This window comes from Jaculus jaculus, chromosome 7 (assembly GCF_020740685.1).
Source record: "Jaculus jaculus isolate mJacJac1 chromosome 7, mJacJac1.mat.Y.cur, whole genome shotgun sequence".
Lineage (NCBI taxonomy): Eukaryota > Metazoa > Chordata > Mammalia > Rodentia > Dipodidae > Jaculus > Jaculus jaculus.
Window position 1 is genome coordinate 30709618 of NC_059108.1, and position 15873 is coordinate 30725490.

Below are 15873 nucleotides of genomic sequence, written 5' to 3' on the forward strand. Positions count from 1 at the left end.
TTCCATGAAGGGAAAAAAAAAATACCCCACTTCCTTCAGAAGTCATTTTCTCAGTTACAAGTGTAACAAGTTAAAAGCAAAACTTGTTTTCTTAATATATATTTAAAAATTCAAAATTAGAATACTTAGAAACAAGGTACTCAAAAGTGTTCCTTGAGTTCTTGTTTTTAATACCTACTGGTATTTTCATAGAAAAAGAGACTAGTAAAACATTACTATTATACTTCAGATCTATAAATCTGTGAACATGTCCATATTCTAAAATTTATGACGAATTAATTTCTATTTTCAAGGGAGAAATATATTGATTCAAATATGCTGTATATATAATCATCCATGCTTTAGATTCTTTCTTAATACATTTTTCTTCTGCTCACGTATAAACTGTGAGTTACGTTTCCAGTGCTCTGTCAGCTGTTACCTCCTGAGGACTTGACTGTACATTGCTATGGAAACCTTGTGCTTTCTGTGTGGCTTAAGTAACAGAAACTAGCTTTTGTGTTAAATATTTAAAATAGGTTTAAATAAGAAAAATATAAATGGAGAAATAGCTTCTTTTAAATCAAGCTCTATTTTATAATTTTAATGAACCTACATCCAAATGAAGATTTCTCTTCAAAGATTTTGGAAAATGGGAAAATATTTTAAATATAATGGAACACAGAAGAAGCACACTATAAGAAAATAAATCACAAATACAATTGGTTTATTTAACAAAATAAATGTAAAATTTCCAATAAAGACCATAAGAATGACACCAAAACTTCAGATTCCCCATGTTCTTTGGTATTTAAATTCAGGATATAAAATATTTTATTTGGAATAGTTCAACCACTGGATCTACAACAGTTTTATGTATAAGGCAAGTAAGATGTTAAGTTATCTGTATTTGTATTATTTATGAAAAGCCAACAAATTTATAAAAGCAACCAATTATATGCCTGCAGAGACCAACATCACCAAGGAAATATTCATTTGTAGATGTTTCCTATTGAAATGTATTTTTGGTTTTAATGATCTTCCGTCACCATTTTTACTAAATTATCTGAACAGTCAGCCAGTTCTTTTAATAACAATTTATGTCATTCAATTTTTAAAAGTCTGTTTTTCTAGAAATTGTGTTTCAATACGTTCCATCATATAGTATCTTGACATTTCTAACAGCATTAAATTAATGATAATAAAGCCCAATTCTATCTAACTCTGTTTATATTAAAAAACTATTACTTAAAGATCAGACTCGTGGGAGCTCTTCTAAGAGTATCACACTAATAGGGGCTATCTGTAAAGCCAAACATTTCCAGAAACACCAGGACAGCCAAGCGACGCATACACCATAGACAATTCTTTGCCTGGTCTATTCAGATCATTTCATATCCCTGCTTTCTTGTGTGAAAATGTCTTAATTTGTTAAAATGAGTCTAAAAGAAATTGTTACAGAGTAGGGCAGTATCTTTTGCATAGGCTCTTGTGAACAGAAAGTGACCGAGCAATCCACCCGGGCTAACACTGAGACTGAGAACAGGAGGAGTACAGCCACAACAGGACACAGCTATCTATCAGGAGGACCGCGTACAGACATCTTTGGCCATGTAGGCTCTGAGCCCTTTGGAAGTAAGTCAGCTGCATTGCTAACATGACAAAGAAGATGGCAATGTTCAGAATCAGGAACAGCTTGGTGTATGAAGCAGACAGAGGCGGGGCTCTGCCATGAGTTGTCATCCGCACATGTCCAAGCTGATCTTTCACTGAGTCCCCATTTTTATGTTTTTCGTAGGTCACATCTGCAAAATCTAAAAGGTCTTTCATTTCTTCATCTTCATCTATAGGGAGTTCTCTCTGTGCCAAAATCTGTGCCTTTTGTCGAACCTTTTTCTCATTGACTTCAATCTGTGCAAAAATATCAGGGACGGCATCCACAAACTTGTAGCGTTTGCCAGCCTTTCGGTTTCGCTTTGATTTGCTCTGCTGCTGCTGCTGCTGCTGCTGCTGCGATATGGCAAAAATCCTGTCAATAGCCTCCTCGGTCTGTCTCTTATCAGAAAACCTCAGCAGGCGCTCAGCAGTCTTCCTGAAGCTAGCTGTGTTCCGGACTCGGGACAGGATCTGCTTCTCCAGCAGCTGGAACACTGGCTTAAAATGCTGCAGACTCTGGTCCACAATGGCGGCATAGTCCTTCACCTCAGGGACACTTGTGCTCTTGATGGCTGAATTCCAGTCAAACAGAATTTTCTGACGATCTGCAATGACCTGTGCAAAGGCAGGCTGTCCTGCGTTCTCCCCTGTCCACAGGTAAGTTGCATAGGCATGTTCACTGGTGGCTATGAACACATCCAGTCGCTGGGAGTCTCCATGGATGCTGAAGCTCTGAACATCCACAGATGGCCCTATGAAGAGGTATGCTGCCCTGGTGATGGGACTTCGGAGGTGCATGGTGACATTTACATAGTTTGTCCCATTGTAGGGATATCCCCGAGGGTATGTCACTGAGGCAAAAGTTGCTTTCTCACTGTAACCAGTATCATCCATCCAGTACATTTTATAGAGACCATCTCGCTGTCTGATGAAAGCCCCATGGACCCCATCTACCACCGTCTCCTCAAAAGGAACATCCACGTTGTGGAAGAAACTTGCTGCTGTCTCCAGGGGGCTCTCCTCTCCCAGGTGTATTTGGTCTACAAGGAGGAGAAGCTGTGGGTGCAGGAGGATCAGATTCCTCTGAAAGTTCTTCAAGTTGAGCTGGGGGTTATAAGCTCCCATTCCTTCTCCTCGGATGAAAACCACTCCATCTTTCTCCACTGCTGCAACCACTCTCCCCTGACAGCTAGCTGCCAGGTCATGCTTGTATTTTGACCATTTTGATGAGCAGTCTTCTGTGACCTGACCCTCCCATGGAGAAAAACAGCTCTTTGACACAGCTGGAGAAAACATCAGAACATTGTTGAAGAAGGTGTACTTTGGCCCATACAGTGCCTCTGTAATGAAAGGCACACCGTTGGGAGCAAAAGTGAATGAATTTTGATCAGGGTGTTCATGCCCTGCGTTGAAATTTCTCCAGCCTTTGATCCAATCTTTGTATTTGTTTCTGTGGACAATGTCATATATTGCACGACCCCCAAGTTTTCCTGACTTGAAGGAAAGGAATGATCTATTAATTTCTGCAGGTAGTGAACTTCCATAAGTCACAACACCCCAGTCTTCAAAATAATGCAATGTGGGGGTGCCAAAATCTGGAGGTGGAACCGACTTCAAGCTGGCATCATACCTGAAAGATTAATTTTTAAAAATTAAATGGTTTTCTGATGGATGTGAAAAATAACAGCATGTGGTGTCCCATGACAATGTGGCTACAAGACCACATAACATACCTGTTATCCAGAGCACTGACAGCGTGGCTGCATTAGGGACATTTCTGAAAACACTCACATATCATCAGAATACACAAGGGGAGACCCTGGTAACAGGAAGGTCATGTGTCTTTTAACTTGTGATCCTGAGTTTGAGACAAATGTTTTCTGTTGCTAATCTCTACCTGGACCTTCTTTACTTGTCAATTTCAAAGCTACCATCAAAACTACCAAGTTCATAGATTTAAGGACTTCATAACATTTCTAGTAGAAAGGTTCCTATGCTAGAGACCCTCACACCAGGGTCCAGACTCAATTAGCCTTAGGTTATGATGAAGAATTTCTCTACAGGAACTGATATTCTTGAATGTTTGTCTGAAATCACTTCCCTCCTCCAAAGACATGAACTTAGGGTAGAACTTCACATAGGACATACAATTTATTTTGAATGGCATATGTAAGAATATAAATGGATGAAATTCTAGAAAACTAATACTGGCAGGTTTAAAATTATGCTACTTTGGTCAAACCCAGATCTAAAGGTTTTGTTTTGTTTTAATTTGGAGATGATATCATACTTCTTAGGCAAGTTATTTTTATGATAAAAGCTCATTATCAGGGTAATAAGATATTAAACATTAAATTTCCACAGTGATTAAGAACACAGGCTTTTTAAATCAGAAGATCTTTAAAAGTAATAGTGAAGACAACTGTTTTTGATGATTTGGAATAACGATCTTGAGGGTCAGGTGATTTGTTGCTCAAGGGCGGGGAGGAAGACTGTGGCTAGCTCTTACATGTTTCTGCCTCATGAATCATCATCTATGGGACTATCAGTCACATTAGTGTTTGATATTCTTTATTTCATCTATTGTGCTAGATTCTGCTTCAGAATATTGGAAATCATGCCTCTACTGAGGTCAGGTAGAATGTCAGCCTAATTAACATGATTTAACAAATAAAACATACAACCTAAATGGCAATCCTCTTCTCCATTTCTGGCTGGTTTGCATATTCTTATAAAGGTAGATCTTTAGGTTGAGACCTAACATTAATCTGGTTCCTAAAGTCAGCTTTTATAGAATTTATGCTTGCTTATTTATGGGCAAGTGAAAATACTATCAAACCCCATGCCCTGAAAGACGCAAAGGAGTGCTTGCATATAATACATTTATGCCATCTTTAAAAGAGGCATTGTAATCCTTGTTAAACTATGGAGTTACTGATATACTGATATTTTCTTCTTGTTTTGAACTTGGAAAAAAAGAAATAAAGACAAGCAAGCTGGGTAGAACTCATATTAGAGTTTAATGCAAATTTCAATAGCTCTGAAAGAATTAAGGATTAATGATTAACTGACTCCCTGTAATTTTTATTTGTTTATTTATTTATTTGTAATTTTTATTTTAACTTACTGGATGCTAACATATGTGTCAATACTCAAGAAACACCCAAGCTGCTTCTAGGCTTAAAAGATTATGACAAACGTAATTACATGGTCCTTTTCTTATCAAAGTGGAGCTGTTGAATGCTGAGCAACACTTTTAAACACCTGTGAGAGTGTAGGAACGGGTTTGCCCAAAAAAGTCAATGCTCCATTATCAAAACAAAGCAAGATATTTTATTGCTTTTTTAGGGTGTAGTCACAAGAATTACATGGTCTAAATTTTGTGGGTTTCCTTCTTCTATGATATAAAAAACTATGTAGAGTCAAAGCAGGCTTATATATGAAATGATACAAGAATACAACATCTCTAGTATAAGAGAACCAAGAACTATAAAGAGTAATTAGATCATAATGTAAAGAATGTTTCTAACAGAGTTTTAGACAATGACAGGAGCTGAAATAAAGCTATACATACTTACGTAGCATGGAGAAAGGGATTAAAGGGGACTTTGATTTTCTTTTTAAATGCAAAAAAAAAAAAAACCCAGTGGATAATGAACAGTAGCTTGAATACTATTTCCTTTCAAATGCTGTTTGAAATATCATACCAGAGAAATTCTGTGTGCAGAGTGCACCAACGCTGTCCTTTGGAAGGTGTGCCTGGGCCTTCTACCACACGGTTCCTTCGAATTTGGTCAGCTAGCCAGTTTCCACTGCCATTACGCATGACAAACTTATCCAGAAACACTAACTGGCTTTCTGGACCATAAAACCAGTTGTAATTTGAGTCTGCAATAGCCACGGTTCTTTGAAACCCTGTGGAAGGAAGTTTGAAAAGACTAAGATAAATTTAAAGCTGTATATTCTTTTTTAACCTTTTAAAAATTTATTTTATTTATTTATTTTCAAGCAAAGAAAAGACACACACACACAGAGAGAATGGGCATGCCAATGCCTCTAACCACCAAAAACAAACTCCAGATGCATGTGCCACTTTGTACATTTGGCTTTATGTGGGTCCTGGGGAATGGAACCTGGGTACTTAGGCTTTGCAGGCAAGTGCTTTAACCACTAAGTCATCTCCCCAAACCCCTAAAACTGTATATGCTTATGAAGCAGTCATTTTTCAAACCTAGCTGTGAATTAGAATCAATGGCATCTTAAGCATAAATAGGATGTCCATGTTCTATCTATAACTGACCTCAAAGTCTTCCACAAATCTTGTGCAAGTACATTTTTCTTATATGACAACTTGTTATTGGTAACAGATGTGATCTATTAACATGGATGTAGACTGTCTTTCTTCCTTATTTTCCAGTGCCTATGCTGTGGATGGTTAAACTTGCATCTAGGAATGGGCATCATCCTGTGTAGAAAGAGCTCCTGAGCCTGGAATAAGCACTAGTCCTCCTGAAGCTCAGCCTTCTAGGCTGAGACAAGGACAAAAGATGATTCAAGTTTGCTTCCAATCAAATACAAATTATTCTACATAAAAAATCAAGACAGTGAGGCATGGTGGCGCACGCCTTTAATCCCAGCGTTTGGGAGGCAGAGGTAGGAGGACTGCCATAAATTTGAGGCCACCCTGAGATTACATAGTAAATTCCAGGTTAGCCTGAGCTAGAGTGAAACCCTGCCTTGAAAAAAAAAAAATTGAGACAAAAATTTACAAGGAAGATTCTGCCAATATGTTACTGATGAAATTTAAAGTAGAAAAATGTAAGGATTGTAAAGCCAGTATTCTCACTGGAATAAGGAAGAAGAACAAGGACAAGACCAGATATTCTAATGCTGGTGAAAAGTAAGAATAGGAGAAAATTCCAAGCTGGATAAAAATAATCATCGCCAGTTACCAACTGTAGCAAAACAAAGGGAATTTATTTGAAAATACTGACAAAAAATGGAAAAGATTGCAAAATAAGCCCACATAATTTCTTCTAACATGCTATCACAAATGTATTTATAGCTAATCATTTTGCCTTCTAATAGCTTAGTAAGTGCTCTTCAGGTAAATCATATTATAAAATGTGATATTTAAAAACATGTTACAAGTCTATGTATTCCTTAAAAGCAGAGAATATATTTTATCCCTCTTTAAATCTGTTGCTTCTTACAATGCTTGTCATAGAGATGTTCAATAAAAGTCTGTTGGATTGATAGACACAAATAGCTAAGTGTTTCCTTAATGAAATTCCTCTTGGGTTGGAGAGATGGCTCATCTGGCTAACATGGGTCCTGGGGAATTGAGCCTCGAACCGGGGTCCTTAGGCTTCACAGGCAAGCACTTAACTGCTAAACCAACTCTACAGCCCAAGCTCCAGGTTTTATAATAGCTAAACCTCATGTTAGTCCCCAACACATTTCTTTACATGTAGCTCTTGGTTTTTCTTTGAGTAAAAAACTTGCATTAATCTTAATATTAACCTCACAGACATTGTTTCTTTTTCTAGTGAAGCTCTTTTTCATAGTTAGAAAAGTTAACAGTGTAATATTTTCCCACTTCAGTATACCTGGCAAGATGGTCCTATACATAAATGCAAAGTGTTGTTTAAGCCATGGATGGTTGAAGTGGTTGATGCCAAAGTGTCTCTGTACAAGAAACATGTACTGGAAGAGAGAGCGAGTGGTGTAGCTTCCGTATGCAACTCCCTCATAGAGGGACCCATCTGTCACCTCTCGAAGCAAGACCAGAGATTTCTCCATGATGGTCAGAACTTGCTTGGTCCACAAGTAGGCCTCTTGAAGATACCCTGAAAGGTGAACACACATGAAAACAATTACTAGGGCCATACCAAAGCATTGATAGAGACAGGGAAAAATTGACAGTAAGTAATCTGCCCAGCTTGTATTATTATAAATCACACTTTATACAACCTTAATTGTCAACATTATATATAAGACTTTGTTAATGTTTCAGCAGTCTATGACATAAGTTAAGAATTCTTGAACTTATATCATTTGTTAATTGAAGATAAAACCCTCAAGTGAGTATCATGTAATTTTCACATCTAATAACTAACATATATAAGATGATAAATTGCATGTAACTTTGTACATAAAATAGTATTTGTACATTGAGATTCCTAATCAAATTTTTCGTGGAAATATTTTTTGAAGTTTATCTCTGTGCCATTATTTTATAGAATTTGTAGTAAGCTGAGAAATATTATAAATGCAAAATAGGGAATCTATAATTTGCACTGTCAGTATAAGACAACCTCTCATGAACTTTTATTGACTTATTATTTTTGTTTTGTTTTATTTTCCAAGGTACAGTCAGTCTCATGCTAGCCCAGGCTCACCTGGAATTCACTTTGTAGTCTCAGGGTGGTCTGGAACTCATAGCAATCCTTCTACCTCTGCCTCCTGAGTGCTGGGATTAAAGGTGTGTGCCACCATGCCCAGCTCATACACTTTGTTTGCTTTGGTTTTTTGAGGTAAGGTCTCACTCTAGCTCAGGCTGATCTGGATTTCGTTATGTAGTTTCAGGGTGGCCTCGAATTCAGGGTAATTCTTCAATCTCTGCCTCCTGAATGCTGGGATTAAAGGCATGTGCCATCACTCCTGGCTCATACACTTTTTTGAGCCTGCAAAGGGGTAATATTTTGGGGCTAAGAAGTCAATGGAAGGCTGGAGAGGTGGCTTAGCAGTTAAGGTGCTTGTCTGTGAAGCCTAAGGACCCAAGTTCAATTGTCTAGGTCCCACATAAGCCTGATGCACATGGTGGTGCATGTGTCTGGAGTTTGTTTGCACTGGCTGGAAGCCCGAACATGCCCATTATCACCCTCTCTCTCTGTGACTGTAACTAAAAACAAACAAACAAACAAACAAACAAACAAACAAACAAAATAGCCACTGGAATGGAAATTTGGTGTTTTTTTTAAAAAAAAAGCAAGAAAGAAACCCAGGGCTGCAGAGATGGCTCGATGATTAAGGCACTTGCATACAAAGGCTAAGGACCGAGGTTCTAGTCCCCAGTACCCATATAAAGCCAGATGTACAAAATGGTGCATGCATCTGGAGTTTGTTTACAGTGGCTGGAAGCCCTGGCACACCCGTGTCTGTCTGTCTGTTTCTTCCTTCTTTCTTCTTCTTTCTTTTCTTTTCTTTTCTTTTCTTTTCTTTTCTTTTCTTTTCTTTTCTTTTCTTTTCTTTTCTTTTCTTTTCTTTTCTTTCTTTCTTTCTCTTCTTGTAAATAAATAAATAAAAATAGGGGTGGAAAGCCAGGTGTGGTGGTGCACACCTTTAATCCCAGCACTCGGGAGGCAGAGGCAGGAGGATTGCCGTGTGTTCGAGGCCACCCTCAGACTACATAGTGAATTCCAGGTCAGCCTGGACTACAGCAAGACCCTACCTCAAAAAACAAAACAAAATAAATAAAAAAGGGGTGGAGACATGGCTTAGTGATTAAGGTGCTTGCTGGCAAAGACAAATGATCTAGGTTCAATTTCCCAGTACCCATGTAAGTCAGATGTACAAGATGGCACATGCATCTGGAATTCATTTGCAGTAGCTAGAGGCCATGGCATGCCCATTCTTTCTCTCTCAAATAAATAAATAATATATTAAGAAATAAATAAAAATATTTTTAAATAAAAAAGAAACTCAGCTGTAAATCCTAAGTCTGCCAAAAATGAGCCATAGGATTTTGTTAAAGTACTTCTTCAAACTGTTGTATTTTTCCATCTCTTCACCGAAAATTCAGTCTAAATATTTTATAAAATCTTTGGATTGAAGAATGTTAGCTTTCTAGAATTCTTGCACTTAGGTAATAATAACTCCTCTCATTATAATCTGCACAGCATTGAACATAACCTCACTTAATCCTTTCATCAATTCATCTATGCATCGCTGCCCCCTAACTACAGCAAGGTTAACCTGTTCCAGACCTTGGTATATAAATGAAAATGAATACAGCTTTGGGTTTGTAGATGTAAAGTCTGACCTGGTTTTGTTTATATTTTCACTTGTTTTGAGCCTACTCCCACAAAAGCATGTGCTATCTCAGTGCTGACCACTCTAACACATCTATTTGAATGGGCCAACTGGTGGGGCTTATAGCAATCCTGGCTTAAACCCAAGTACCAGGCTAAGCCCTGTTCCTCTGGCTATGGGGATGGCACTGCTCTCAGACTTAGATGTAGAGAGGGGACTGTCAATTGGAGCCCAGTTCATTTTGCTGCCCAGTTCCATACTGAACACTCAGTTTTCTCAATAATATTCCACTTCTTTTCTCTGTCATTTTCTTTTTTTTCTCTGTATTTTTGATCTCCAAAAGACAACACTGTGACTGATGCCTAAAGTCAGACAACTGGTCCCTGGATATTTCATTACTTGATTTTCATGTTTTCTTCAGCAACTCTCTCCAATGTACATCAAAATACTTGTAGACTGTATACCTCTGATGATACAAGGTACTGATATTATTGTTTTGTTAAAGCTCCTTTAAGACCTACTTAAAAGTGATAGTTAACATAATAAAGGAGAAAGCTAGATATGGATATAATCTGTTGTTGGCTAACTTATAAAATGCTACTATTTTTATGGCACTGGGGATTGAATCTAAAGGCTACACATGCTAGGAAAGAGCTCTACCACTTAACAACATCCCCAGTCTTATAAAATACTAATTGATTTTTGTGGGGAAGATAAATAAGTTATTTTAGATTTCCAAGCTCTAATCATATACTAAATATTTATTCTAATAATTTGCTATAATAGTAATCTGATTTCATTAAGGTTTTGTCACATACTTGTTGCCACTGTACTTAATAACTATGCTATGTGTTAAGTGCAAAGTAACTATATAATCCATAAAGTATGCTTCCAATTTTTACGTAAATGATCTAGACTTGTTTTAAAGTTTTAGAGAAAAAGAAAAAGAATAGTGCTATTATGTTTTACATCTGTGTGCTAGGAATGTTCATCCAAATTTAAAGTCCATTTAGCTTTTAAAACCTCCATTTATTCTAAGATAGCCATTTTCACTATCAAAACTCTCCATAAAAATAAATATTAGTTGGGTGTGGTGGCACATGCCTTTAATCTCAGCACTCAGGAGGCAGACGTAGGAGGACTGCAGTGAGTTCCAGGCCACCCTGAGACTACATAATGAGTTCCAGGTCAATCTGGGTTAGAGCAAGATTCTACCTTCATATAAAAAAAAAAAAGAAAAATATTCATTTGCTATTGTGTTGAAAAGATATGGTCTGGGATAATTACTGACCATTATTAGAAAACCTGTGGACTAATATAACTAGCTGAAATTAAAAAAAGAAATCTCCCTTAATTAAATAAGATCCACTTCACTTGTGGGCTTAATTAGATCCAAGTATAAACATGTACCTAAGAAGAATGAAAAAAATGTTTTGCTCACAACATGGCAGCAAGGACTGGTGTCAGTTGAGGCAACACCTCCGCTGTGTCATGACCTCATGTATGCACCTGCGTGTGTGACACACACACACACACACACACACCTTGATTCATCAGAACGAGGCTTCCTGTGAGCAAAGCCATGCAGTTGGTGGGCTGGTGGTTGTGCAGGTACTGAAACCCCCATCCTCTCCTGTACGAGGTTTCATACATATAGCCCGAGGCATTGGCAATCACTTCAAGAAACTTCTCCTGTTGTGTCTTGCTCAGGTAGTTGTATAAGAAGTCATAAGCAGTGGCGAAGCCCACCAGGGAGTGAGCAAGCGGGACTTCATCCCAAGGTGCATCTTTCACCAACCTACAGAAGAAAATAAATCACAGAAATGATCACACTGGGGCTTGCAGCTTTCATCACTTACCTCCGGTGTCTATTTCTCAGAACAAACGAGTACAAGTGAAGGCAAAATCCATGATGTTTAATCAAATAACTGATTCCCCTCATCTTAGACACCAGCATAAAGACTGTCACATGCAAAGATTACAGAAGTAAGGATTTTCTCTCCCAAGCTTCTGGTGAGATCAAGACTCTTAATTTTTATTTAATAATAATAAGTAGTCAAAGATATACGAAGCACAGACTATCTAATGACAAAGCACAATTCCCCTGGTATTCACAACCAGTGTTAGGCCCTCCTTTTCCTGTTCATATGCTGTGCTCAGTTCCATTTTCACGGCTGCCTTGCTAAAACAGTAACAGATATATCAGTCTTCACTTCCTCTAGCTGGTCAACGTGAGGTGGGATGGTGTACAATCCACGACAACAAGATTTGGAAAGACCTACAAGGTCAATTCCACGATGGGAAGGATGGCTAACGGCTAACGTGACTAAGTGGGAGCTGATACAGCCTCAGTTGCCTGTATCTCATTCTTTCCCATAAAATGAATGGTATCGCCTTTAATTTAATGTCCTTCAGGTACCTAGACGTCAACTTTTTGTGAAGTATTACATTTTCAGTTTTCTGGGGAGACAAATTTCTGTTAGTCTGGCTACATTATTCTACAAATATTTTAATCTCTGGGGAGACAAATTTCTGTTAGTCTGGCTACATTATTCTACAAATATTTTAATCGTGTGCGGCCTGCATCAACAGGGAAGAGAAAAAGGATGTTTCACAATGAAGACTACAAGCAATTATTTAGAAAACCCTTCTCATCTGTTCAGAATGCATCTGAGTAATCTCTAGGAGAGGAAAACAAATGAAGTGTTTGATTCTCAGAGGTGGAAGAAAGCCCTCAGTCAGGGATTAAGCTAAAGCTTAGTGTTAGATGCTGTAAACCCACCTTGGCAATCGAGTAAAGCCTTAACTCTTCTTCAGATGTTTTGTTTTAGGGAGTGGGAATCTAAGACTATTGAAATGGGGGAGGAGAAGGGGGCTTAATGGAGAGAGGGAAGAGAGAGAAAAGGGGTACATGTACCAAGGGGGAGGGAAATGGAGGAGGGAGTAGAAATGGGGAAGAACTCAAATATTTTAAAATTCATAAGAAATCCTTCACAGGGATACAACGAATTATATTTTGAGATGATTATTATAAGTAATAAAATATGAAATTATCTATGCCAGCTCTCTATAATAAAGTAACAGGTTCTTCTATTGCTGTTATTTCTATCCATAATAAAAGAATGCTAAATGTCAGCTGGAGTTGATGAAAATTAAGATGCAGTATTTCTCCCAATGAGCCTCAGAACTCAGGGTAGGAATATGCACAAATATTCTGAGATGCCTCTTTCAAATGAAGTAATTATTTTAGAAATTTATGCTACAAAAGTGTTCTTGGTGAGGTCTTTCCTAGTCAATCTGACAGAATTTCAACACTCCTCCCAAAACAATATTCCATCCCTCTTTCTTCCTTTTCTGTCTCTTTAGTAAACATGTGTGTGTGTGTGTGTGTGTGTGTGTGTGTGTGTCCCCACTAGGATTTAAGTCCTATAAGAGCAGGAATTCTCTTCTCTGTTATATCACAATTGGATGCCTAGTATAGTGTGTGACTCTCAATAAATACTTTGGTGGGAAAGGGAAGGAAAATGCCTATCAAAGCAGACCACACTGTTGACAATGATTATGTATTCACTATGAGAACCAGAATTTGGAAGGATCCCTTTGCACTTAGTAATAATTTCAACATTTAGTTAGATGTCCTGGTGATACAATTTGGTACTACAAAGACTAAGATTGATGAGCTTCTTAACCATTTGTTCACAGGAAAAGGTGCCTTGCTTAGGCAGCATGTCTACTACTTATAAACAGATGATGAGTGTGAATGAATTCCCTACTTCTAGACAAAACCAACTCAGACTGTATGCTCACCAATCAGTTTATTTTTATAGAAAATATAGCATGGTATATAATTTTTGACCTTCATAAAAAATTTCAATGTGGGCTGGAGAGATGGCTTAGCGGCTAAGTGCTTGCCTGTGAAGCCTAAGGACCCCGGTTCGAGGCTCCATCCCCCAGGTCCCACGTTAGCCAGATGCACAAGGGGGGGCGCATGAGTCTGGAGTTCGTTTGCAGAGGCTGGAAGCCCTGGCGCGCCCATTCTCTCTCTCTCCCTCTATCTGTCTTTCTCTCTGTGTCTGTCACTTCAATAAAAAATTTAAAAAAAGTTTAAAAAAATTTCAATGTAAATTTCCTTTAAATTGTTTACATCTCAACATACAGTTTGCTAATTTCAAGCAGTTTCTAACTCAACAAACACTAGCACACCAGTTAAAAAGCAAAAACAAAAATAAGTTAAGGAGCTCAGCCTTATAAGCTTGAAGACTTAAGTCCAACCCCCAGAACCTACTTTAAACCGAAACAAGAAAAATCAAAACAAAACAAAACAGGACTGGTGGATCCATAGGGTTCACTGGCCATCTGTAGGACTCACTAGCCAGACAGTCCAAGTTTTAAGTTCTTGCCAAGTTCTAAGCAAAGAGACCATGTTTACAAAAAAAAAAAAAGTGGATGGTGCCAGAGAAACAATGCCTGAGGCTGTTCTCTGTCCTCTACACATACGCATGAATTCATGTGAGTATACATCCACACACACATGTACCTGTGTATACACACACACACACACAAAGAGTTTATGGCACCTCTTCTCGTTCATCACAATGTCATTTTAATGCAATAGCACACAGCAGCTGCATTTCTAAGTTGCATGAATCTTTTTCCAGTGCAGAACTGCCCGGCCTCAGATTGGAAGTGCAGTAATAGACCAGCACAACTGCTGAGCCGTCTCTCAGCCCGAATAACAGACGAGACCACATCCGTAGGGTCATGAAAAGGGAAAGAAATTTGCTCCTAGCCCATGGGCAGAGCAGGAAAATCTATCTTAATCAAGGTGTTTCTGGTAAGTGGTTAAATCAATTCATGGGAAACTCTAGGAAAGTGAGGAATCATTTATGAATTCTGTTCCAACTTTAAATATATTTATATGTATATGTATTCACTAATCTGAGGATGTCCAAGCCTGTTCTTTGAATATGGGTCTACAGATGAGGTTTCTTTCCTGTTAAACACACATAGCACACCACAATGTCTGCTTAGTTTCTTAATAAGGTAGGAAGAAATTAACGATTCTTGTGAAAGAATGCAGACTTGTTTCCCCTTTATTGTGCATTGTTTACACATCCCATCCATACCAATTTCATGATAGCAACTATTTACCGTTAGTTGTTCCAGTTGGTCTTAGAAACATGAACTCTTCCCCCCTCCCTGTTCCTCCTGCCTTCACCTTCCGACTGCGAGGATCCCCAGTGCGCAACTCCACACCTGCCTGGTGAAGTGCCGGGGCCTGCCGGGCCTTCCTGCCGGGGAGGCAGGCTCTCCACCAACTGAGCCCCAGCCCCAGCCGTTGTGCTTTTTGAACTCATACTTCAAATACTTACAGAGTGTTATTAAAAATATGTAGCTACAGTTATCACTTACAAAATGCAGCCAGTTTGGCTCTGCGTACAATTCAACACTTTCCTGAGATAAGTGAGAACATCAAAAAAGATAACTTACTTTTTTACACTGTAGAGCTAAATGTGTCAACATTTGGAAGACTATAATACGTACACCAACAAACATTCATGGCTCAAAGAGCAGTTCTAAGGGCAAAACACACTGACAGATTTTGGTATAAAAGAGAACAAAACGTTGCTGGGCATGGTGGCACACGCCTTTAATTCCAGCACTTGGGAGGCAGAGGTAGGAGGATCGCCATGAGTTTGAGGCCACCCTGAGACTACATAGTAAATTCCAGGTCAGTATGGGCTAGAGTGAACCCCCCCAAAAAAAAAGTACATTAACATGGAATATGATTCTATACTACAAGTACTTTTCATGGTGTCACCATAGTTTTAGTGCAGAATCAAAAAATATTCATAATTTTCTGAAAAAAATATCGACACTCTGCCTTTTTAAGCACACCTCTGTAAACTGCATTATTTTCTTTCTTTTTTAAATTTTTTTTATTAATTAGTTTTGTATTCAGCAAATACAGGCAGTTTGATTATTAAGCTCATTCGTGACCTACCCCCTCCCCTTGGTCCCTCCTTGTTGAGGTATATGGGTCATGCATTGTGGAGTTAGCCCACAGTTATTGGTACGCTAAATGTCTCTGCATATCCTGACCCAACATGTGGCTCTGACATTCTTTCCCTCCCCTCATTCGCAAAATTTCCCTGGGCCATGTTGGGTTCATTTCTGGTCTGCTTCAGTGATGAGGTGTTGGGG

General features: G+C 38.4%; 1 protein-coding gene across 10 annotated transcripts in view; it reads right to left on the reverse strand.

Moving 5' to 3' along the window:
• Positions 1 to 689: 689 nt before the first annotated feature.
• The window catches only part of Dse (dermatan sulfate epimerase), a 148075-nt gene continuing 132891 nt past the window's right edge, over positions 690 to 15873 (reverse strand). For 9 of the 10 annotated variants that reach the window (XM_045154143.1, XM_045154145.1, XM_045154144.1 and 6 more), the window contains 4 exons: positions 11214 to 11467; positions 7245 to 7484; positions 5343 to 5550; positions 690 to 3265 (listed from right to left, as the gene is read on the reverse strand). In XM_045154143.1, coding sequence (XP_045010078.1) covers positions 1504 to 3265; positions 5343 to 5550; positions 7245 to 7484; positions 11214 to 11467 — 2464 coding nt within the window. In that variant the 3' untranslated portion in view covers positions 690 to 1503. Of the gene's footprint in view, positions 3266 to 5342; positions 5551 to 7244; positions 7485 to 11213; positions 11468 to 15873 lie in introns of those variants that run through there. The other variant, XM_045154153.1, reaches the window with a different exon arrangement.